At 41.1% G+C, this 26,901-nt stretch overlaps 1 protein-coding gene across 1 annotated transcript; it reads left to right on the top strand.

The window, feature by feature from the left end:
• The first annotated feature begins 685 nt into the window (after positions 1-685).
• NEFH (neurofilament heavy chain) lies at positions 686-25,819 on the top strand. Its single transcript, XM_044288545.1, has 4 exons — positions 686-1,451; positions 3,344-3,543; positions 20,359-20,483; positions 23,462-25,819. The coding sequence occupies exons 1-4, from the start codon at positions 686-688 to the stop codon at positions 25,713-25,715; spliced, it is 3,345 nt and encodes a 1,114-aa protein (XP_044144480.1). The 3' UTR covers positions 25,716-25,819.
• Positions 25,820-26,901: the final 1,082 nt, after the last annotated feature.

Here is a 26,901-nt window from a genome sequence, read left to right as displayed (position 1 = left end):
ATGGATGAATTCAAAATTAAAATCAGCAGTTGAACACCCCATTTTTAAGGTTGTGCATTCTGGTCAGTTTAATTAAAAGACATTTCTCCCCGACATTACATTCCCCAATCTACAAAAGAGGAAATAGATGGATAGTGTAACCTCTAGTTCTTCAGTGCAGCACTGTGCACTTGTATTTTTCGTGGTGTGTACCATTATATGTTATGTGGGATAGCATACAATTGACCATTGATGTAATCATAGATAATATATACAGTATATGTTATTATACATTGCACCCTTATGAATATATATATCATGTAAGCTTAGCAGTGCTGTATGTAGGGGAATGATGCTGTATTCTAGTGTTAGTCTGCAAAGCTGTGCTTGGAGTCAGCGTGTAAGATGATGAGTGTGATGCAGGGGTGGTGTCTCTGCTTTGCTGAGTTGAGAACTTTGCTGCAGTATAAAAGCTGATGCTGTCCTCTATCTGCCGCAGTGCCCTGCATCCCTCTTCTAGTGTCTGCCAGGCCCAGGACAGCTCCTTGCATCTAGTCTTTCTTTCAGTGCATGATTCATTACTTTTCTCTTTGAGATTGTTTGTCTGTTCCCATTTCAGTCTCTTTTTTCTTTTTGCATTTGACATTTTTGACTCTTTGCATTTCTCTTTCTCTCTCTAATTTCCAGTTTATTCTGTTACTTCATTATGCTCAGCTTCAGCATGGATCGTTCACTAGGTCCTGTTACCTACAGGAGAACTGCGGATGGCTACGTTAGATCTAGTTCTGTTTCCCAAAGTGGCAGCAGCACTTTTCAATCGCAGACTCGGAGTCGTAGAAGTGCCCCATCTTACAGTGAAAGTCGTGAGTCCTCCAATGGGCCAAGGGATGAAAAGGAGGCTTTGCAAGGGTTGAATGAAAGGTTTGCTGGCTACATAGACAAGGTCCGAAGGCTGGAAGAACAGAACCAGAGTTTACAAGAAGAGACAGAAGTCTTAAGGAAACAGCAGGCTGGCATCTCTGCCATTGGGCAGTTGTATGAAAGAGAGATAAGGGACATTCGCAATCAGCTCCTGAAAATAAACTCTGAAAATACTCAAGAACAACTGGAAACAAACCGACTTAATGAGGACATTGAGTTATTGAGGCTAAAGACCCAAGAAGAGGAGAGGCTGAAGGGAGAAGCCGTGTCTGCTGAGAGGGCACTTAGGCAGTACCTACAGGACTGCAGCTTAGAAAGTGAGCAAATTGGAAGGAAGGTCCAGGCCCTGCAGGATGAAGTAAACCACCTGTGCAAAAGCCACCAAGAAGATGTGGAAGAAATGCTTAGGCAGATACAAAGCAGCCAAGTGGCAGCACGTCAGTTTGGAGAATTGCCTGGATTGGAAGTGGCATCAGCTCTGAAGGAAATCAGAGCTCAGCTGGATTGCCATATAGGAAGAAGTAACATGCAAACCCAAGAATGGTTTCAAGGTGAGTAAGCATAAAACGTACATCTACAAGCCATCTACAGCAATCTGATATTCTGTGTCCTCGGTGGTTGCTGCATTGACTAATACTGCAACATATTCACAAATAGCACTAGCATTATAGATAGCGCTACGTTATACTGTATTATTGTAATCTGCATTACATACTGCATAGTGGCTAGAAATAATCTGCACCTATTATACAGCATATGATTGTAAAATGTATACTGAGTCATGTAACGTGTAGTTTAGTCTGGTGTATGACGTGATCAAGCAGATAACAATGAGCCCAGAGTAATGGATGTGATTTTACCTTCTGGCTAGGAAGAGGTTACATCCTAGCACATGAAAATCCTGAGTCATGCTTGGTCTCTGCACGTCTTCTCCTCCTTCATCCTTTCTTGTGCCGCAATAAACCACAGAGAAGCTAATTTTCAATCATCAACCCTATACTGAAGGGAAATATTTTCCTAGTGGAGGGGTTTTGTATTTTTTAGCAGTTTTGTCTGTGTATTATACTGTTTTTGTAGGAAAATATGAAAATTTTTGCCCTTAGCTCTATAGCCAGGATTTGCATACAAAAAAATTAAATATGTCAAGATAAAGACATTAAATTTGCCCTTAAAGGGGTTGTTAGAAGGGACCCTTGACAATAAGCTGATCACAAAGTGTGGCCTTGTGGGGAACCATAAGTGATCAGCTGTAATTTGTGGGGGGACCTGGCAGTAAATGTGTAATTTATGTGCGGCGTCACCACAGGGAAAATTAAACAGTGCACATTCAGATCAATGGATTGTCTGTATAATGCAGAACAGGACAGGTCCTCAAGGGCGAAAGACTCTTTATATGCTCTTTCAGCACTGGCCAAGTAATGAGGATCCAGAAGAGAGGATCTTCTCTTAATATTGTATATGAAGGTGCTTTTACATAATTCTCTAATGGGGTATAGGAAAATGTATTTTCATAATTTTCGAATGGGGGTATAAACTTAAATGGGCTTTCTTAAAGAACTTCTGTAAAGTGGTTCCTCTGGTTAGCAAAATGGTCACAGGCAGGAAATGTATTAAAATAATAAAATAAGTTACACACCCCAGTTCAAAACCCTTCTGCTCCAACGCTGCCGCTCCGATCCTCAGGCTTAATTCACATGACTGCAGAGGTGACATACCATATACTGCACTTGACTGCTGCTGCCAATCACTGGCCTCTGCAGAATTATATGGCATACCGCTGCAGCAGACACATTACTGCAGCCAAGAACACGACTGGGGAGGATCAGGGCGGTGGCCCTGGAGCAGAGGGGGTTTGAACCAGTGGGTATAAACTATTTTAACGCCAGTTTTTTTATGTATTTTTTTTTTTTTAAAGAGGACCTGTCACCACACAATGCAATGCAATCTGAAGGCACCATGGTTTAGAGCAGGGAAAGCCAAGCAGATTGATGTATAGTTTTGTGGGAAAAGATTCAGTAAAACCTGTAATTTATACATGTATATGTCTGCTTTTTCCACTTCCTGTACTGATAGCTGTTCACAGGAGGTGGAAAAAGCAAAGATATAAATTTATAAATTGCAGGTTTAATTTAATCTTTTCCCACAAAACTGCATATCAATCTGTCCAGCTTCTGCTGCTCCATAACAAGGTGCTGGCATTGCACTTTGTGGTGACAGGTCCTCTTTTCATTATGACAACTCCTTTAACGCTACACAGTGATTATTGTCCAAATAGCCCCAGCTCGATCACTGTTGTTTTCGCTTGTCCCCTGCGAAGCAATCATTAGACCATGGAAGTAGGTAGTCAGTAAGTAGTCAGGAAGTAGTCAGGAAGTAGTTCCTGAAATATCTTATATTCTTTTTTACATGTTTTTTTACATTTTTTCTTCATGGTTATTAACAGTTAAGTTAGAGAAACTGAATGAAGCGTCACATGTGAATACCCAAGCCATCCGTTCTGCTAGTGATGAAATAACCACCTATCGACATCAACTGCAAAACCAAATCACCCAGCTAGAAGTTCTGAAAGGAACCCAGCAGTCTTTGGAAAGGCAATGCATGGATCTAGAGGATCGCCACCAGGCAGAACTGGCATCTTACCAGGTAAGACCTGTCATCACTAGGGCTCCGAGGTTCCATTTTTGGAGCACATTTTGCAATTTTAAGCACACAGGTCATAACAAAATGATATAAGGGGTCAAATAAACAGCTTGGGAAAGAAAATTAAACTTTGAATACACCAAATGTATCAAGGCCCCCACTAGTGACCCAGTCTATTAAGAACATATTTTATATCATCCCTTTAAAAATAAAAACAATGTTAGTGGGTTGATCCATGTTCTTAATAGCCTGAGTGCCCTTTTGGTACTTTTTTGGTATTCAAAATCATGGGTAAACTAAATAATTGAGCGCCATTATTTACAGACTTAAGGAGAAAGGAAGAAGACACGATAAACAGGGAAAATGATTAAGGCCTTTAAACATGTAAAGGTTTTAAATAAAGCAGAGGTGGACACTTTCCAAAAAAAGGTGAACTTGAGAACAAGGAGGCACAGTCTAAAACTAGAAGCTGGAACCATGAGGAGAAACATTAATTCATGATGCTTGGGAAAGACATAATTCATTCTAGGACAAAACACCAAAAAAACAACAACATACAAACATAAAAATGGCAGAACAGAAAGTCATCTTGGTCTTTTTCTGCCATGTTTCTAACTGTAAACAAAATATTCTTCTATTACATTTAGATGAGGTAAAACATAAAGGTTTCATTAACAGGGTTGTACAGCCCTTACTAAGCGATGGCCTATCCCCATCACTAACTGATTGGCAGGGGTCCAACACCCCACCAATCAGCTAGTGATGAGGATTGTCAAAGTGGAGTAGTGAAGGAAGCTCATTGCTACAGCACTGTTTCCATTGACTTAAATGGGAGCAGCACTCTAGTAATGAGCTCTCTCCACTACAATGTTGGGACCCGCACTTATAACGAGAACGGAACGGGGAGAGCTGTGGCTCGAGGACCCCAGGTTTCCCGGGGTCCGTCCACCACCAAGCGCTGCTCCCTGCTGCTCCCATACAAGTGAATGGGAGTGCACCACGCATGCGCGGCCCATGCTCCTATTCACTTCTATGGGGCAGACGGAAATAGCCGAGCCAGAGCTCAGCTATTTTCAGCAGCCCCATTGAAATGAATGGAGGGCGGCTGCGCATGAGCAGTGCGCTCGCCACTCATTTCCCCGCTCCGTTCTCGTTGTAGGTGCGGGTCCCAAAGGTGGGACCCGCACCTATCAGACAATGGGGGCATATCCTAGAAATATGCCCTCATTGTCTGTGATGGTAAAACCCCTTTAATAATTATACTTTAACAGTGTTGCCTTATTCTGTGTTCCCCTTAAGGGCTCACGGAGGTCATAGAAAGGGGTCTTTTGTTAGGGATCTTCCTTTTATAAGACCTATAAGACCCATGTATTATAGGGTTGGATATTCATTTAAATGTAAAAGTGACCAAGTTGCAGCTTCACAAAGGCACGTCAGTTGATTGTCAAGGCTTTTTGAAGCTGGCTTGGTGATTATCTGATCAGCCTCCAGTACAACCTTGTTAAAGGGGCTGTTCATTAAAGGGGTTGTCTGACTTTTACTATTGATGACCTATTCTCAAGATAGGTCATCAATATCAGATCAGTGGGGGTCCTACTACTGGCACCCCCACAGATACGCTGCCTCCTCTGCTCCGTTTACCTGCTAGCAGCAGCACTTGCAGCAGTGAGCAGGTGTAATTACAATTAACTGGGCTTCTGAGTTCCTCATTCCTATTCACCGCAGTCATATTTGAAGGAAGTGAAGGTTGAGCATGAGTGATGCCACTCCATTTAAATACAGCGCTTAGCTGTTTCCACTGACCCCATATACATTGAATGGAGCATCGGGTGCATGGTCAACCACTGCTCCCAATATCCTCCTCACTTTATTTGTACAGTGATGGTTGGGGGGCTCACTACTTTTAGTATTTGGTGGGGGTCCCAGCAGTTAGCCATAAAATATCTATGTGGTGAAACCTAAAACTGAGTTTGAATTCTTAGGTTTTTAGGTTTTTAGGTTTTAAATGACAGGATTGGATGACATACACTTAATCTCTTAGATTAATCTTTACTTATAAAGAGAAACCTTATATGAATTTAAGGGAAAGTGTAAGAGGCGCTAAGGGATATTCTTCCATTTACAGGTAGATCTAGCTGAAACTACAGACCTCTGTGCCTGCATAGCTCAGAAGTAGAAGTGAGTGAATCGACTCTAAATTAATCGGATTTGTTATGAACTTCACAAAAATACGAATCCAAAGTTGTGCCAATTCATTTAGGATGAATTGCGCAGAATGGTACCCACGCCATTTTACTATGAACATTAGCGGGCAGGGAGGATGGAGATGGAGGATCATATTACCGTGGGAGGGGGGCATATCCTGATTGGCTCAGAGACTGTCAGACAGCCTGTGAGCCAATCGGGGGGGCAGGGGGGGATTTTGGCAGTTCCTTGAGTTTTTGGGCTAGTTCAGAAGGAGAGACGTCATTCTGAGCTTAGTCTACAATGTGAAAGGGTGTGTGTTGGCTGTGTCTGGCAATCAGCAATTACAGGCGAAAGCAAGTAAGCTTAGGGTATTGTAAGGATAAATTAGGGACATATTTAATTAGCTAGATTAAATAAATAGGTAGAAAAGTCAGGATTTTATCAGACAAGGAAAGCATAGGGTCACTCAGAGTTCTGTGTGTGTATATGTGTGTGGGTGTATGTGTTTTATACTGAGGGAACATGCTGCAATTGGAAATCTACTGCAATGACCAAAAATCTGCAGTGCCTGCAGAAACATATTTTTTTTAGCAACCAGCCTTTAAAAAAAGGCTGCTGGTGCTACCATGGGCTGATAGAAAAGTGCTTTATTCACAACGATACAGGTCAGTACCTCTCTGCAATGTCCTTCATGATCCTGGGGCTGCTTCTCAGTGCAATAAAGGTTAGGAAGCAGATTCTCCTCCACTTTCTGTGGAGAGAATTGCAAATTAAACATTCAGTATGCACATAAGAAAACTGCTAAAAACATAGAAGGGGAGGGATATTTAGTTGTGCTTCTGTCTGGTAATCATGGAAAAAACACTTGCAATTTTGCTACCGTTTAGTCAGTGTATCAAACCTGTGACTTGGCATTGCTAAAATAGGTCTCATAATAAAATGTCTGGTAAATGAGTGGAAAACAGAAGACCCGTACCCTCGTCATCTGCAATCGCAGCATCAGCCATCCAGCCAGTATTAGTAGAAGTAGCAGCAGGCCACAGTTCTCCCTCACTTTTGATAGGTGCCAGATTATTATTCAGGACAATGAGAATGATATTGTGGACTGGATGGCTCTCTTCTCTTCCCAATCACAGCAGGATATTGTCGATGTCACCTCTGAGGCGGACACCGTGCGTTTGAGCCAGTAGTTACTGCATTCCTCCTGCTCCTCCTCCTTTTAGGCCCAGAGAAGTCTTTCACTTGCATCATCTTTGTCTTCATTGCCTCCATCTAGTGGGCAACTTCTTTTTTCCTGAGACAAGGCAACAAAAGCCCATTTGCTATGGAATATACTCAAGATAGTCTCCATGTTGATAAAAACATAGAAACACAGAATGTGTCGGCAGATAAGAACCATTTGGCCCTTCTAGTCTGCCCAATATACTAAATACTATGAATAGACCCTGTCCCTATCTTATATGAAGGATGGCCTTATGCCTATCCCATGCATGCTTAAACTCCTTCACTGTATTTGCAGCTACTACTCCTGATATTACTTTTAAACCTTTGCTCCTCTAATTTAAAACTATGTCCTCTTGTAGCAGTTTTTCTTCTTTTAAATATTATCTCCTCTTTTACCTTGTTGATTCCCTTTATGTATTTAAAAGTTTCTATCATATCCCCTCTGTCTCGTCTTTCTTCCAAGCTATACATGTTAAGGTCCTTTAATCTTTCCTGGTAAGTTTTATCCTGCAATCCATGTACCAGTTTAGTGGCTCTTCTCTGAACTCTCTCCAAAGTATCAATATCCTTCTGGAGATATGGTCTCCAGTACTGAGCACAATACTCCAAATGAGGTCTCACTAGTGCGCTGTAGAGCGGCATGAGCACCTCCCTCTTTCTACTGGTAATGCCTCTCCCTATACACCCAAGCATTCTGCTAGCATTTCCTGCTGCTCTATGACATTGTCTGCCTACCTTTAAGTCTTCTGAAATAATGACCCCTAAATCCCTTTCCTCAGATACTGAGGTTAGGACTGGATCACTGATTTTATATTCTGCTCTTTGGTTTTTACACCCCAGGTGCATTATCTTGCACTTATCAACATTAAATTTTAGTTGCCAGATTTTTGACCATTCCTCTAGTTTTCCTAAATCCTTTTCCATTTGGTGTATCCCTCCAGGAACATCAACCCTGTTACAAATCTTTGTGTCATCAGCAAAAAGACACACCTTACCATCGAGGCCTTCTGCAATTTCGCTGATAAAGATATTAAACAATATGGGTCCCAGAACAGATCCCTGAGGTACTCCACTGGTAACAAGACCATGGTCTGAATATACTCCATTGACTACAACCCTCTGTCTGTCCCTCAGCCACTGCCTAATCCATTCATCCATTGATGATTTGTGTGAAAACAATCAGCTTTTAGACTGCCATGAGGAAGAGGTTCAGGCGGAGGACGAGGACCCCATGCAGAGCTTATTGTTGTTGTTGGTGGTAATAGTAGTGGCTCGTGTAGCCATGGTGAAAGCGGTATGGGCAGTGGTAGCTGTGGCAACAGTGGTACTTGGAACAAATACAGAGGAGGGAATTTTGAGGGGGGCCAAGGAGCCCATGATGACATATTATAGTTTGATAAAAGTGACAGGGAGGGTAAGGGCTATGATGGCGATTGTGTGTAGGACAGAACCTGAAAACCAGATTGGGTTGCTGAGGAACAGGTGACATCAGAGGAAGCGTATGGTGGCTGCAGCAGTAATAAAGAACAGAGACAACTACATCCAAAACCTAAAAATAAAAAAAGATCTGGAACTGACAATGTCTCGGCGCTCATCTGCCTCTGGATCTGTGCAAGTATCTCAGTATGACATCCCAGATCCAGTGGGAAAATATAACTGGCCAGCAGTTAGAACGAGACTGTCCTCCTTCCTTCTGGTCTCCTTTGCAGCAGCCAAGCCACTTTCATATGCAGTACAATGTCCTTGTCATCATCAGTTACTGCTTCTGCTACTGATTACATGTGCTCAGCCTCAACGCAAGATACCTAGCTACCATTATTTCTCCAAAAGAGCCATCCCTGCCTTGTACAGTCGTACACTGGCCGCTGCTTCCAATTGTTGGGCAGGGACAGTATGTGTATTTCACAGATCACTGGGTCAATTCTTTGAGCGGTAGCTGCCATGCAGCACCATGTGCTATTAACACCTTCACAATTGTCTTGGTCTGGTTCCCACACCAGGTTCTCCAACCCCTCCACATCCTAATCAATGGGCATTCTCCTGTCCCTACCAGAAAAAAGGCAGATCATTGCTTTTATATTATTATTATTATTATATTCCTCCGTCCTATTATACATGTAAAGTGAAGTATTGCCATGCAGTGTTAGAGCTGATCAGCCTTAGCAAGAGTAGACACACAGCGGATAAGTTGCTAAAGCACATCAAGCAGCAAATATCCCCCTCACTGTCTACCTGCCAACTCCAACTAGGCAAGATGGTCAGCAACAATGGCAGGAACAAGATGGCTGCACTGCATTTGGAAGAAATAACACATGCTCCGTGCATAGCGCATGTCAGAAATTTAGTGCTGCAACACTTTTTGAAAAAGTACCAATGCTTGCAGAAGGGACTGCCCTTGCATTTCAGCCATTCTTCTGTGGCAAGGAATACCCTCCTGGACTTGCACCACTTGATCTGTGAAGTTCCACCTAGCTGAAATTTCACCTTGCATATGCTGAAGCGTCTGTATGAGCAGTGTGAAGTGGTGAATGATTTTATCATGCACCAGACCACCGCAGCGAGCTTATGTAGTTTTGAGCTGTTGTCCCATGGAGGAGGAAGTGGAGGAGGAGGAGGAGGAGGAGGAGCAGAAGATGCAGGAGGACGTGGCTAATAATGATGACACTGGCCATGGTAAACAATCATCGTAGTGGAGTGAAGCCAGAAAGAACTGGGTCTTAGGGCACACAGGTGGGCATGGTAAGTGGTATGCTTGCTTGCTTGCTTACGTACTCAGAAGCATTTCAATAGCATCAAGCAGTCTGCTGATTACTGGATATCCATGCTTGTAAACCCTCGCTAGAAAAGCAAAATTAGTGATTGTTTTCCTGTTTCCAAAAGGGAGATCAAATTGCTGTTTTACCAAGATACCCTGTGTACACAGCTTGCTGCAGCTTTCTGCAAACAGGTGCCTGCTGCCCACGTCTGACCAGGAAGCCCCTCTCTGCCCCAACGCTGAGTCACCAATCTGCTGCTGTCTCTGATACCACAAGTAGCAGAACCCGCAACAGCACCAGCCGCAGCCAGTTCAGTCTCATGAACATGATGGAGCAGATTTTTTCATGTGCCGTGCCAAGTTGATGCAATTCAGCAAATGGAGTCTTACGGCCTGAACAACCACGTTCAGTTCTACCTGGACTGTAGCCTTTCTCTGGCACATAGCCCATTCCCTGACTCAATGGATTTTTGGGCAGGTACATTGGAACAGTGGCCGGAACTGGACCAGTTTGCTCTCCCTGCACTACCAAATAAAGTTGTCCTCAAAGGGTACAAAACATCCCTTTTGTCAAAATGAATAATGATTTTCACACATCTCCAGCTGAGGCCTGTGAATAGATTTGCCATTGATGACAGTGGCTATTTATCACTGGCATGATCAAGTCACTGTCACTAACATCATGTCCAGTTCTGTATGGCTGCCGCCACTGCTGATACTCCTTCTACTGCCACTGCCATTACTCCTACACAGTCTCCACTGCTACTACTACCTCAACACAGCCGTGCACACCTTTTGCCTTATCTGTTTCATGCTGTGCTGCTACTGCTGGCTCAACTATTGCCTCCAGTTATTATCTCTACACACCTTACCCTTTCCACATAAACACTGTACTCCTGCTGCTCCCAAATAAAAGGGAGAGTTTTTCCAGGCTTGTTCAGAACAAACAACTGTTCCTTCAGACATTAAAATCTGTGTGTATAAACAAGGGTCCGACTCTGTTAAGGCATAATTTTTGGATGCTTGTTCAAATGATCAGACAGATGCCTCCTGAATTGCTCTGCCAGATCATAGAGCAAACAGCAGTTACAGCAACAACAGTATTTTAACACGTGTCCACTCTGTCCCCTCACTGCAGTCATCTTTCTAATCAGTGAAGGAAGAATCCTGTAGCAAGGTTAAACTCCTGTGGTCGAGGATCCATTCCAGTAACTTGTTAGATCCAACAAGTAATTGTTCTGCACCAGGAGATTTAAAAACATCCACCTTTTTTCTGACATGGATGAAAAACATTCCAAAGCATACCGCTGCTCTATCTTCAATGCATTTAGAATGCTAGACAGTCCTAAGGTGCATGTACACATACTGAGGAGCAGCTAAAGGTAGGGAAGGAAGCGCTCCCACCCGACAGTCGGCTGCTCGTTCAGTGGGAGTTAAGTGCTGTATTTACATGAAGCAATCACCTCTACATTATGAGGACAAGAGATCGCTGCTGCTATCGCTTGTCCCCATACATAATCATTGCTCCTGAGCAGTAGAGTTCTGTTTAGACAGCACGATCTTCTTCCCAGGAACGATGGTTGAGGTGTCTGCATCATTTCACTCTGATCTGCAGCACCTTTAGACGGGCAGATTATTGGGAACAAGCATTTTTAGGAACAGTTGTTTCCATTAATTGGCCCCAAATATCGGGACGTATAAACCCACCTTTTTTCATGACTAATGCCTCATTCACACGTCAGTGTTTTGGTCAGTGATTTCCATCAGTGACTGAGCCAAAACCAGGTGCGGCTCTAAACACAGAACAGGAGCAGATCTTATGTCTGTGTAGCCTACGCACTGGTTTTGGCTCACAATCACTGATGGAAATCACTGACCAAAACACTGACGTGTGAATAAGGGTTAACATGCATAGGAACTGACATAATTTAAAAACATGAGTGTAGTCACTCTGTCAACCAGCTGAGATTTCGGGTCATTGATTCGGTCGACATTCCAAGAAGGGGTGGTGGTGATAGAGAACGCATGTTGAGAAAGAAAGAGTTAAAATTGATTTTCACATTACAATCTCTACAAGCCATTGGGCATAATATCGAATTCAATTTGAACAGTATTGATAGGTAGGATACTTTATGAGCCATTTGTTCAATTCAGCATGATGCTGTTTTTACATGCTTGATAAAGGCTACTATGTAGCTGAAACGTCGTATTTAGCTTTTGTACGCACTCAAGGCTTCAATAAAAGAGACACCGGACATGCTGCTGTGATCCTTCTTTCTTCTGCTGTTCTGTAGATTGCTGTGGATCTGCGGACTTGTTGCGGCTGATGCATTCCAGAATTGGTTGATGAGGTCCGTTTGTGCTGCTCTACAACATTACTTGTACATGATTTAAAACCAGTGACACACCTGTTGCAGGGTGGAACGTCATTGGTTTTAAATTATGTATTTTCCTATGCACATTAGTCGTAAGACTGTGTAGCAGACAATGGAGCAGCTGTATGGAATGGGTTTAGAAAGTCAGAAATAAAGGTGGATGTTTTTAAATCAACTGGTGCAGAACAATAACTTATTGGATGCAGCATTAGCCCCTTCACCTGTATATTTGGCTGCATTATAGCTCATTATTATACTTCTGTATAATAAAATGTATTTGATTTGGATCTGTATTGCCCGGCTTACAGGGAGCAGGGGCCAGTTCCCAAATTGCTCTGCTCACGAGCTACAGAGACTTAGAGCAACAATGCTTTCAGTTGCTCCCCTGGATGCTTCGCCTTTTACAATTCTAATACCTTAGTTAAATGTTAGGCTGTGGGTGGATTTGATATACATCAGCATGACAGCATCTCCATAGTGCTAATAGAAGTGGGCAGCAGCTTAGAAAATGTAGTCAAAAAAACCATTAGAGACAGGTTTAAGCAGTACGGTTTTCTCTTAGAAGCTGAAGTCCTCTCTCCCAGCCCTTGAGTTATGAGTTTTGTTGTATGGTAAGGTGGGATTGCGCACTTCAGACACATGGAGTTTGGGCCATGTCAAACTAAGTACAGGCTGGGCGGTAGGGGTTCTCATCAGTGGGGGAGACACAAGCTGTGCGGCAGGTCCTCTGATCACATGGGTTTGGGCAGTCACGAAGGTCTTTAGGCTGCTGGGGGGGGGGGGGGGGGGGGACTAGTGGCACTAAGAGCCATAGATGAAGCATGGGCATAGCTGGGTCTTATTTGGTTGGAGGGCCAGGACAGGAATGCTTTAGACCAGCGCTTGGAGCGCTGCAATCTGCCAGGTTACCAAACGTGTCTTCTGCTCCCAAGCTACATTATTACATCCTAAACATTTATGACAGTTCTATTAGACATACAACAATGAAATAGCATATTTTTCAGACTATCCAGTGCAGTAGGAACAAAATGTTCCTATCTGAAACCTGTGTGTACAAAACCCTTTGTACAAACCAACACAAATATGGGTCTTGTATTGAGATAGACCCATAGGGAAATAGAGAAAGAAATAAATGAAGAAGGAGGGGGGGGGGATTGTAAGATACCTACTATTTATCTTTCAATCTAAACCAAAATTGTATTAAACAAATTAGATACCTTACTTAAAGGGGTTGTCCCGCCTTGGAGCCAACAAACTGTGCCACTGAGAAAAAACAAAACAAAAAAACATACTCACCTGCCTGCGCTCCTGCGACTGCTTCTTCCTGGTCACTTTTGGTCCCTGTACGATCAGGGACCGGCTTGGTCTCAGCGGTTATAGTGGTTACGGGTACAAGTTGTTTCCTGGTCTTGTGGGAACGGGAAGCGTCCGGGAACAGAGCAGCGGCAAGATTGCGGACAGATAAATGGGGTTTTATTCATCTATTTATATATTTATGTACAGGGGCACAAGTTAAAGGGAACCTGCCACTATGAACGTGCAAATTAATCTACAGGCAGCATGTTATAGAGCAGGAGGAGCTGAGCAGATTAATATATAGTTTTATGGGAAAATATTGAGCAAAACTTGTATTTCATTCATTTAAATTCCTGCCCATTCTGTGCTTTGAAGTCAAGGAGGCGGTCCTATCAGTGATTCACAGATATCTCTGTATACACAGTCATAGAGAGATAGCTGTCAATCACTGACAGGACCGCCTCCTTGACTTCAAAGCCCAGAATGAACATGGATATTAATGGATAAATTGCAAGTTTTACTGAAAGTATATATCAATTCACTTAGCTCCTCCTGCTCTATAATCTGCAGCCTTCAGCTCAGACACCATGTTCAACGTGACAGGTTCCCTTCAAGACTCCAGGGGTTGTCAGATACAAGGCCAGGTAACTCCCTTAACTAATGTAAGCGCATATCTGGTTTATTCTTTAACCTCTAGATGAGAGGCATGCATGTAGGGCACAGCAAACAGTGTTTGTAGTGCTGTACATGTACAGCTCGCTGATTGATCAGGCACAGGAGCTGTGCCCACTTGGTCCATACAGGGGCTTGGCATTAACTGACAGCCAGGCCCCTGCTGTATCTGCCGGCATCGTTGAAAACTCCAATGCTAGTGATTTAGCCACTTAGATGCCGCAGTCAATGCTGACTGCAGCATCTAAGAGGCTTACAGAGGGACAGGATTCCTTCTCCAACTCTATCGGTTCCCGATGTGATCACAGTGTGATGATGGTTGCCATGGCACCAGGAAGCCTGACATGTACAGAAGCCTATGAGGCCCAGCCTCCAAGCTGGGTCTCATAGGCAACTGTCAGTTTAAAGGCAGTACAATACAACATGTATTGTACTGCATTGAACCAGGGATCAGACTCTGAAAAGTTGAATGGGGACTAACAAAAAAAATGTAACGTGTCTTATAAGAAAAAAAAAAAAATACAACTTTCAAGTATAAAAAGTATCCCTATTCCGCTAAGTCATTTATAATTGAAAAAATAATTTATATATATATATATATATATATATATATATATATATGATATCACTGCATCCACAACAACCAGCTTTATAATGTTATCATATGATCTACCCCATCAAGTAGACACTATAAAAAAAAATCTTAAAAACTATGCCAGAACAGGCATTTTTTGGTCACTTCATCCCACAAAAATGAGCCCACACACAAGACCATCGCGAGACAAGAAAAAGGCATAAAATAGCAACACAAAAACTCTTTTATTGTGTAAAACGTAATATTTTTTTTTAACTAAATAGACATTTGGTATCACCACGTTTGTAATGAGGTGCTCTATAAATGTATCACATGCACTACCCCATCAAGTGAACAGTGTAAAAAAAAAAAAAAAAAAAAAAAGAAAGAAAAAACTATGCCAGAACCGCCATTTTTGGTCACCTCGCCTTGCATCATACCAATGAAAATGTCAACTCATCCAGAAAAAAATTTGATCAATGCCAGAAAAATGTATATTGCTCTCAGAAAATGGCGACACAAAAACGTGATTTATTTTTCTTTTTTATTCTGTGTAAAAGTAGCAAAACATAAAAAAAAACTATATAAAATTGATATCTCTGTATCTGTACTGACCGGCAGAATAAAGTTACTATGTCATTTTTCGCTGTTTATGTATCCTAAAATAACACCAATGATAATGGCAACTCATCCCGCAAAAAATAAGCCCTCACATAGATCTGTCGAGTAGAACTCCCCCTAACAATTTAAGGGGCGTATTGCGTCTCAGATTGCACAGGCTGGGCACAGCATATTAGGGACTGAAATGCCATATTTGTAAATATGTAGTCTCCAAAATGAGGTCACTTATTGGGGTTTTTACTGTACTAGAACCTCAGAGTCTCTGTAAATGGGATGAAAATCGGCATTTCAAAAGCCAAATACTGCTCCTTTCCTTCTGAGCCCTACCATCTGCCCATATAGCAGTTTCTGTCCACATTTTTTGGCATTTCCATACCCCGTAGAAGCAGCCTATAAATCCAAGTATTGTGGTGTGAGTCTCAGATGGCATGAGTTGGGCACAACCTATTTGGCACTGAAATGCCATATTTGTGGAAATATTGCAATTTGTATTTTGCACGGTCTTCTGTTCATTAATTTCTGCAAAATACCTGTGGTGTCAAAATGCCCAGAGTCTGCAGTTGTTGGCAGCCAGTGCTGTATAAATCACAAAACTAGGCCTCAAATACACATGGTGCTCCTTCTCTTCTGAAGCCTGAAGTGTGCTCAAATAGTAGTTTACGACCACATAGGGGGTATTGTCGTACTCAGGGAAAACTATATAACAAAATGTGGGTGGCTTTTTCTCCTATTACCCAAGGGCTGACACAGACAGGAGAGGGCCCCCATGCAAGACCAGCACAGGGGTCCCTTGCTCTCAAACCGATCACTATAGAGCCCCTCAATTCCTTAGCTCAGTCCATTACATACAGTCTAAGGCTACATGCACACGACCATATCCGCAAATTGTTTATCCGCAAAACACGGATGGCACCCGTGTGTGTTCCTCAGTTTGCGGAACGGAACGGGCCGCCCATAATAGAAACGCTTATTCTTGCCCACAAAATGGACACGGGGCCACAGAACGGAGCAACGGATGCAGACAGCACACAGCCCCATTGAAGGGAATGGGTCTGCACCCGAGCTGAAAAAAATGCGTCTCGGACCCAAACAACGGTCCTGTGAATGAGGTCTAACAGGCAGCAGATAGAAACTTTTAAGGTCACAGTGGGCCCCCTATCTCCTAGGCACCTGTGCAGCTGCACAGGTTGCACATATGGTATTTCTGCCCCTGCTATTACCATTTGTAAAAATGAAATATTTGAGTCTAAAACTAAATATAATTGAAATACAATAAAAAAATGTATTTCATATCCCAATCTTAAAAAAATCTACGAAGCACCTGTGGGGTCAAGTGGTACCTCAGGGGCTCTGCAAATGTGACATGTCAACTGAAAACCTTTCCAGCGAAATCAGCCCTCCAAAAGCCAAATGGTGCTCCTTCTCTTTTAAGCCTTTTGATATGCCCATTCAGCAGTTTACGACCACATATGGGTTGGCTTTACCCATTTTTATAATGAACAATGTGGGGCTAAAGCAGCATTCAATTGAAAAAAAATTAATGTTATTTTTCATTTTCACAGCCAAGTGTTTCTAAATTCTATTGTTTCAAAACACTCACTACACCCCTCGATAAATTTCTTGAGAGGTGTAGTTTACAAAAGGGTCATAGGGTCATTTTTATGGGGTTTCCATTGTAGGTGGGTTGCCATATACAGGGAAAATGCTTAAAACATTGTGTGGTGCTTTGGGAGAAGTAACCCTTGTGAAAATAAAAAAACATGTGGGGCTAAATAAGCATTTTATTGGAAGAAATGAAATTTATCATTTTCACAGCCAAGTGTATGAAATACCTATTGGGTCAAAGCGCTCATTTAGGGGTTTCGTTTGCAAAATTGGGGCACTTTTGGGGTGTTTCTACTGTAGGGGTTTTTCAGGGACTCTTCAAATGTGACATGAAACCCAAAAAACATTCCAGCAAATTCTGATCTCCAAAAACCATATGGTACTTATTCCCTTCTGAGCTCTGTACTGTGCCCATACAGCAGTTTTTAACCAAATATGGAATGTTTCTGTAAACTTCAGAATCAGGGTAATAAATATTCAGAGTGGTTTTTCTGTATTACATGAAACAATGGATTAAAATAGAAAATCTGTAAAAAAAAAACTAATTACATTTTTAAATGTCACCTTTATGTTGCTTTAATTCCTGTGGAACACCAAAAGGGTTAACAAAGTGTCTAAACTTTGTTTTGAATAAATTGAGGGGTATAGTTTCTAAAATGGGTCATTTATGGGTGGTTTCTTTTATGTAAGTCCCGCAAAGTCACTTCAAATCTGAATTGGTCCTTAAAAAAGTTGGTTTGGGAAAATTTCTTGAAAATTTCCAAAATTCTAAGTGTCCTATCCATCTTAAAAGCTGAAAAATTCAAATCTAGAAAAATGGCATTTATTTTGGATTTCTTTTTAAAAATCGGAGTAGAACATATCCACCCAATTTTACCACTAACTTGAAGAAAACATTCTCAGAATCTGTTGGATAAGTAAAAGCATAACAAAGTTATTACCACATAAAGTGATATGTCATCCATAAGATGAAAACTGACAGGGAGGGATTAAAGAGTACCTGTCACTACAAAATGCAGTGCAAATTGCAGGCAGCAATCCATTCAAAAGGTAAAACGAAATTAGAGCAGCTCTCACCTGCCTGGAGACTCTAACCATAAGGACACGGACCGCTCCCTCACCCGCTTTGGGAGCAATATATGAATAAGTAAAGAGAAGTTGTTCCAAAAGCACTTTATTCGATATCCAATATTAAAAACATCCAGGTACAGGTTGCATCAGTCTACGCGTTTCGGGCAGAAAACAATTTTAGCCCTTACTCATGGCCCAGAGTAAGGGCTAAAATTGTTTTCTGCCCAAAACACGTGGACTGATGCAACCTGTACCTGGATGTTTTTAATATTGGATATCGAATAAAGTGCTTTTGGAACTTCACAAGAAAAGGCTGGACAAGTTCTCTTTACTAATTGCAGGCAGCATATTATACAGCAGGAGATGCTGAGCAAATTGATAAATAGTTTAGTAGGAAAAGATTCAGTAAAAATGTATACATTTAAATCTCTGCCATTTCTGATTGTTCATGGTCAGGTGTTATCAGTGATTGACAGATATCTTTATATACACACACAGGGAATGCTATCAACCATTGTTAATACCTCCCCTGTGCACATCTACCAGTGACTGACGACTATCTCTGTATACACACTTACACATAGAATATTATCAATCACTGATAACACCTCCCCTGTGTACATCTATCAGTGACTAATAGCTATCTTTGTATACACATTACACAGAGAATGCAATTAATCACTGATAACACCTCCCCGTGTACAAATATCAGTGACTGACAGGTATCTATGTATACACACTTACACAGAGAATGCTATCAATCAAGGATAACACCTCCTCCTTGTACATCTATCAGTGAGTGAAAGCTATGTATACACACTTACACAGTGAATTCAATCACTGATAACACCTCTTCTGTGTACATCAGTGACTGACAGCTATCTATCAATCACTGATAACACCACCCACATGTACATCTATCAGTGGCTGACAACTATCTCTGTATACACACTTACACAGTGAATGCCATCACTGATAACACCTCCCCTGTATACACCTACCAGTGACTGACAGCTGTGTGTACACACTTACATAGAGAATAATATTACTAATAACACCTCCTCCGTGTACATCTATCAGTGACTGACAGCTGTCTCTGTATATACACTTACACAGGGAATACTATGAATCACTGATAACACCTCCCCATGTACATCTATCAGTGACTGACAGCTATCTATGTGTACACACTTACACAGGGAATGCTATCAATCACTGATAACACCTCCCTATGTACAGCTATCAGTGACTGACAGCTATCTCTGTATACAGACTGTAATGGCGTGGGCTCTTTTGACCAGGTTTGAAGAAAGTCAGGGACAAAACAAAGTCTCTTCAACACTGTCTATTGCTTGTTCCAGCCAACTTACAGTTCATTTACAGCCGGATCACAGCCGGGTCAGGTAATCAGTCCACAGGCCAGTGTTTGCGTCACATGATCTGCAGCCTCTCACTCCACAGACACACACTGCTTCCTGCTGCTCACTTTTAAAACACAATTGTGCACATGAGTCACGTATAAAATCTTGAGTGGATAGTGGGGAGTAAGCACTCACCCAGTTCTTTGCTTACTCCCAGTAAAAGCCAGGCCCAGATTAGTTGATACCGGCTAAAGTAGATCGCAACAGTGTCCACCATCTATCTTAGTGGACACTAAGTAAGTCTCAGGTGCATCACAGCAAACTACAATATGTATCTCCTTAATAGGTTTCGTGCACCATTCTCGGAGATACATACCGTTCTTCATATATGAGGCCTGTTACTGCCTCACAACACTTACACAAAACTATATATCAATCTGCTCAGCTCCTCCTGCTCTATAACATACTGCCTGCAGATTGCACTGCATTTTGTGTTGAAACGCCCTTTTTAAACTAATTGCCTTCTATATTGAAGCTCTTGTCTAAGCAGTAGACCAATGAGCCAATCATCTGAAACAATATATTAACTGACTTGTATAGATGCTATGTCACTGTATAGCCATTGCAATTACCCAACCATCACTCAAAGTCATGGCACCATTTTTGCACATGTTGTACTGTTATAGTGTTAGGAATGTATATGGCTCACAATTAGCTGTTAGAGGGGTTGTCCAACAGCCTGCACCCCCAACGATCAGCTGTTCTGCAGCAGCTCTGGCACAGGAACTACACAGCTTTGTCCATTGTGCAGTGGATAGAGCAGGTTACTGCAGTGCTGCTTTTATTGACTTCAGCTCTGTCCACTGCACAATGGACTTTGTAGGTCCAGTGCCATAGCTGCTGCAGAATCGCAGATCAGTTGGGGTGCACAGTGACACACCTGCCAATCAGGTAGTAATGGTATATCCTGAGAATAGGCCATCACTTGTAAAGGGTTGAACGACTTTAACTGTGGAACTTTTGAGGACTTTTATTCTCTTATATTTCTGTTAATAAAGTCCTTTTTTTTGTATTCAGGAAGCTTTGCATCAGTTGGAAAACGAACTAAGGAACACCAAGTGGGAAATGGCTGCTCAGATACGAGAGTATCAAGATTTGCTGAATGTCAAGATGGCTCTGGATATTGAGATTGCAGCATATAGGTAGGAGTGGCATTGCCTTTGAAGAAGCACTCCCAGAATTTTTTTGTCCCTATGTAAATGTGCTGGTTTAAATTAATGTTTGTTTAACAAACTTTCATATCAATTTATTTATATATTTTTAGTGTCCATTACTTTTGGCATTTAGATCATGTGACTTCTTCTTGAGACTCACAGATTGCCACAGAGTCTGCCGTATGAACAGGAATTATTTTTGTCTATTCAGTCCAATGAGATTATACCAGCACACTTCAAATTTCCAGGAGTGCCTCTTTAAATCTAAAGCTGTAATCAATTTTAAATGTATATGAGATCTTCAAAGTTCCTACTGAAGTCTACAAATGTTTAAAAAAAACAAAAACAAAAACAAACTTTTATTACAATTTTACATTGAATTTATTGTTTTATACAATACATCAATATGTTCATGAAGAATCCGAAGAAACCCCCTTTTGCAATACAAGCTGGCCTCTTGATCAATTGCAAGAGAGGGACAAGAGCGTGAAAAATTGTAGGCTGCGTACCTATTGGTAGGGAATTATAAAATCACATAACTAAATGAAGGACTGTTCATTCAAAACTATGAAGCTGATCTTCAGTGACTAATATTGCAGCACATTTTGAATAAATCTCTTTGGGCACCAGCAGAGCTAGTCCTACCATTAATCATCTGATCTGTGGGTCTGGCATCACACACTCCAGCATTCAGCCGTTATCACCATGGAAAGCTGCAGCCGGTCCACCAGAGCAAAACCTGTCTGCTATGGTGAAGTGGAATTCTATTGACATCTATGGAACTGTTCCTCTGTTATTGCTCCAGGGAACATACAGTGGATATAAAAAGTCGACACACCCCTGTTAAAATGTCAGGTTTCTGTGATGTAAAAAATGAGACAAAGATAAATCATTTCAGAACTTTTTCCACCTTTAATGTGACCTATAAACTGTACAACTCAATTGAAAAACAAAACTGAAATCTTTTAGGTAGAGGGAAGAAAAAATATAAAAATAGTATGGTTGCATAAGTGTGCACACCCTTAAACTTTGTTGAAGCACCTTTTGATTTTATTACAGCACTCAGTCTTTTTGGGGTATGAGTCTATCAGCATGGCACATTTTGTCTTGGCACGATTTGCCCACTCTTCTTTGCAAAAACACTCCAAATCTGTCAGATTGCAAGGGCATCACCTGTGCACAGCCCTCTTCAGATCACCCCACAGATTTTCAATCGGATTCAGGTCTGGGCTCTGGCTGGGCCATTCCAAAACTTTAATCTTCTTCTGGTCAAGTCATTCCTTTGTTGATTTGGATGTATGCTATGGGTCGTTGTCATGCTGAAAGATGAAGTCCCTTTTCATGTTCAGCTTTCTAGCAGAAGCCTGAAGGTCTTGTAACAATATTGACTGGTATTTGGAACTGTTCCTAATTCCCTCTAGCTTAACTAAGGCTCCAGTTTCAGCTGAAGAAATACAGCCCCAAAGCATGATGCTGCCACCAGCATGCTTCACTGTGGGTATGGTGTTCTTTTGGTGATGTGCAGTGTTGTTTTTGCGCCAAACATATCTTTTGGAATTATGGCCAAAAAGTTCAACCCTGGTTTCAGCAGACCATAACACCTTTTCCCAAATGCTTTTGGGAGACTTCAGATGTGTTTTTGCAAAATGAAGCCTGGCTTGGATGTTTTTCTTCGTAAGAAAAGGCTTTAGTCTTGCCACTCTACCCCATAGCCCAGACATATGAAGAATACGGGAGATTGTTGTCATATGTACCACACAGCCAGTACTTGCCAGATATTCCTGCAGCTCCTTTAATGTTGCTGTAGGCTTCTTGGTAGCCTCCCAGACCAGTTTTCTTCTAGTCTTTTTATCAATTTTGGAGGGACGTCTAGTTCTAGGTAATGTCTCTGTTGTGCCATATTTTCTCCACTTGATGATGATTGTCTTCACTGTGTTCCATGGTATATCTAATGCCTTGGAAATTATTTTGAACCCTTCTCCTGACTGATACCTTTTAACAATTAGATCCCTCTGATGCTTTGGAAGCTCTCTGTGAACCATGGCTTTTTCTGTGGGATGCGACTAAGAAAATGTCAGGAAAGACCAACTAGAGCAACTGAACTTTATTTGGGGTTAATCAGAGGCACTTTAAATGATGGCAGGTGTATGCTGACTCCTATTTAACATGACTTTGAATGTGTTTGCCTTATTCTGAACACAGCTACATCCCCAGTTATAACAGGCTGTGCACACTTATGCAACCACATTATTTTTTTTCTTTTTCTTCCCTCCACCTAAAATATTTCAGTTTGTTTTTCAATTGAGTGGTACAGTTTATTGGTCACATTAAAAGGTGGAAAAAATTCTGAAATGATTTATATTTGTCTCAGCACAGAAACCTGACATTTTAACAGGGATGTGTAGACTTTATATCCACTGTATAAGACAACTGGGTATTACACCATTCCCTTTTTTAATAAGTTGTGTCCCTTACACAATTTGACACTATCAACACTGGGTGAAGAGTGTCAAAAACTGTAGGAACACACCACTTTGACAAGGGGAATTCTAACATTAATAACTGACATGTCGGGAATGCTGATCCTTTTTATAGAAACTGTCCACCTTACAGATTTCAGTCTGTATTTGAAACCATAAAGAGTAAACTCTCTATTCAGTAAGTTGTGAATAATAATGTTCCTCTTAAGCATTAAGCTACAACTCTGTATCATATCCACAATATTTGAGATGTTAAGGTAAGGAGAAATGCAAAACACAATATTTACCACAAAATAGCTATGAAAATAACTGATGAACCATTTTTATTTACTAAAATAGCATTAAAAGCAGCACAATGCAAAATAAATATATGTGATGTATTTGTAACTGTGGTATTTGTACAGATTTAAACAAAGAAAAAGTGATTTTGAGGGCATTATTGTTGGGAGAAATTAAAAACCTAATTTTATCAATTTTCCTTCATAGAAAGCTACTTGAGGGAGAAGAATGTCGTATTGGTACCAGTTTTGACCATTTTCCATTTGATGCAAGAAGCCCAAGGTTACCTAGCACACCGAAGCACATTAAAGTAAAAAAGGAAGAAAAAATCAAGATTGTAGAGAAGTCAGACAAAGAGACAGTTATTGTAGAGAAACAGACAGAAGAAACTCATGTGACTGAAGAGTTGACAGAGGAAGAAGAAGTGATCACATCTCCAATAAACGAACCTGAAGAAGAAAATGAGAAGATCAAAATAAGACCAAGAAAATATCAAGAATTAGATGACCAAACTGAAGTTGATGAAAAACCATCTAAGAAAGATGGAAAAGCAGAACCAGCAAAGAAAGAGGGAAAAAAGCCAGTCATCCATGAAGAAAAGCCTGACACTAATGAAAATGAAGGTCAAACAAAACAAGATTCAGGAAGGAAAGATGATAAGCAAATGGTAATCAATAAGGAAGAGAAAGGAGAGAATAAGGAAGGGGAACATGCAAAGTCAACAAAAAAGGGAGAGTCCATCAAAATAGATGAAAAGGCAGAAGAAAAAATAAAGTCACCTAAAGTAGAAGAAAAGGCAGAAGAAAAGCAGCAAGATAAAGAAGTGGAAAAAAAGCCAGCTCAAGTAGAGGAGAAAAAAAAACTGCCTGTAAAGGAAGATGAGAAAAAGTCACCTAAGGAAGAAAAACCAACAAAGGTAGAAGAAAAGCAGCCAAAGAAGGAGGAGGGAAAGAAGCCATCTAAGGCAGAGGAGAAGAAACCACCTGAAGCTGAGGAAAAGTCAAAAGTAAAAGAAGAGGACAAAAAGTCAACTAACGAAGAGGAGAGGAAAAAAAAGCAGCCTGTGAAGGAAGAAGAAAAAAAACCTATGGAAGAAAAGAAACCTCCTAAGATGGCTGAAAAGCCGTCAGAGAAGTTGGATGAAAAGAAACCATCTACAGTAGAGGAGAAGAAACCAGCTCAGGTAGAGGAAAAGCAGTCAGAGAAGGAAGATGAAAAAAAGCCAGCTAAGGCAGAAACAAAGCAGCAAGATTTGAAAGAGAAAACTAAACCAACTACAGAAGAGAAGAAGGAAAAGCAGGTAGAAAATAAGTTATCTAATGAAGAAGAGAAAAAAACTGCTAGTAAAGATGAAAAACAGACGTTGAAGGAAGAAGAAAAGAAGTCTCCAAAAGCAGAGGATAAAAAAACAACTAAGAAAGAGGAAAAGCAACCAGCAAAGGAAGAAGAGAAGAAGCCAACTAGTGTAGAGGAAGAGAAACCATCAGAGACAGAAGAAAAGCAACCAGTGAAGGAATTGGAAAAAAAGTCAGCTAATGTAGAGGAGAAGAAAACAACAAAGGCAGATGAAAAGTCGCCCCAGAAAGAGGTTAAGACATCATCTAAAACAGATGAAAAGACATCAGTTAAGACAGAAGAAAAGCAGTCAGTGAAGGAAGAGGAAAAGAAGCAACCAAAAGCAGATGGCAAAGAAACAAGTAAGAAAGAGGAAAAACAACCACCAAAGGAAGAAGAAAAGAAGCCAGCTGTGGTGGAGGAGAAGAAGTTAACTAAGGCAGGAGAAAAGGAGCCACTGGAGGTAGAGGAAAAGAAGCCAGCTGTGGTGGTGGTGAAGAAAACAACAAAGTTGGATGAAAAGCAGTCTGTAAAAGAGGATACTAAGTCATCTAAAGCAGATGAAAAATCACCAGTTAAGCCAGAGGAAAAGCCGCAAGTGAAGGCAGAGGAAAAGAAGCAACCAAAAGCAGAGAGTAAATTAATTGTGGAGGAGGAAAAACAACCAGTTAAAGAAGATGGAAAGAAGTCAGCAAAGATAGAAGAGAAGAAATCAACTAAGGCAGAGGAGAAGAAAACAGATAAAGCAGAAACAAAAAAAGAATCTGCTGCGGAAGATGATAAAAAAGCATCCAAATCAGAAGAGAAGAGGCCAAGCAAAGAAGCAGAAAAGCAGCTAGTCAAAGAAGAAAATGGACCAATTAAGGCAGAAGAGAAGGTACTAAAGATGAGTGAGGTAAAATCGGACCAAAGGCCTAAAAAAGAGAAATCCCCAGTGTCAGAGCAACCTACTAAAGAGAAAAAAGAAACAGGGGATAGCCCAAAGTTACCTAAAAAGGCCTTGGAAACAAGTACTATAAAGTCTAGTGGAGATCTGAAAACTAAGCTTGAGAAAAGTGAGAAGTCTTCTGGTACAGATCAGATAGCAAGTAAGCTCTCTCAAGAAGCAAAGAAAAGTGAAAAGTAAAATAGCTTATAAAACACCAGCGCACACGGATGGTTGGAACCACCAAAAAGGTCCCAAAAGATCCAAGAATCATGATCTGGAACTGTCATTTTCAGAGACGCTGCTTTGATGTGGTGAACCCCACTGTACTGCTGAACAGAACTTGGACAAAAAGCCAGCCACTTACTAGGGTGATCACAAACAACAGCAGCTCTGCCGGTTCCTTTAGTCCAGTGGTTCAGCTCTATTCTTAAGAAACAGTAACACGTATGTACTACTGAACATATAGAATACACTTGAGAGGTTCAACCCAAGGGTCACATAAAGGGGTTCATAGCAATATGATAAATGCATTACTTGTTCCACTGTAGTTACTATTAGAGTGTTTTGAAAGTAAGATATAGTAGGAATACTCTTTAGAAAGGATTGAATTTATTGGACATATAGGTGGTAATTTAACTAATGCATTAAGCTAATGAAGATGTAGCGAGGGGATATTTAGTGAAAATATATTTGAAGTTCCTGCACCCTTTCACACCCCCACCTTGTCTTTTCACTAACAGCAATGCACATCCTATTTTTCTCACTTTATGAGACTAGTAAACGACTGGTGGTTTGGATGACTCCACAGAGTAATGCTCTTGATATACAATGAAAAATTAGCAAGTGATAGTGGAATATTATAAATTAGATCTTTGATGGACATGATTAGGTAGGTTAAAGTCAGGGGACACATGCAATAATTTCTCGTATAGTTTTATGGGATATGCTAGTGATTTTAGTTTCACTGATTTAATGCAATCCAAAGTGTAGAAGCCATGTGTAACTGTTCAGAGTCGGCAGGACACATCCCTCAGTTCACATAAGTACCACACTTGCCTGTAGACACCTGAGTCGAACACTCTTCCAGTTGAAGATGCCTTCTTAGTAAAATAATGAATGTAGTGATATAAAACTTCAGGGAAGTAACACGGGTGTATTTAAACAGCCATACCTAAACATTCATGAACAGACACCTTAACACAGCTGCACTTTTTGCTCTGGTCAGCCCTTTGCACAGTACTACAGAAGAACCTTCAGTGTGATCCTGATCCTCAGTCTACCATCTTCATTACAACTTGTTTTGAACTAGACCTACCTGGTTAACTTCAACATCCCACTCTCCTTCATGTCAAACTCAAAAGAGCTCAGGAAGCTAAAATACATG

This window comes from Bufo gargarizans, chromosome 1 (assembly GCF_014858855.1).
Source record: "Bufo gargarizans isolate SCDJY-AF-19 chromosome 1, ASM1485885v1, whole genome shotgun sequence".
Classification (NCBI taxonomy): Eukaryota; Metazoa; Chordata; class Amphibia; order Anura; family Bufonidae; genus Bufo; species Bufo gargarizans.
The sequence above is the reverse complement of the archived record's forward strand: the minus strand, read 5'-3'. Positions and strand labels throughout refer to the sequence as shown.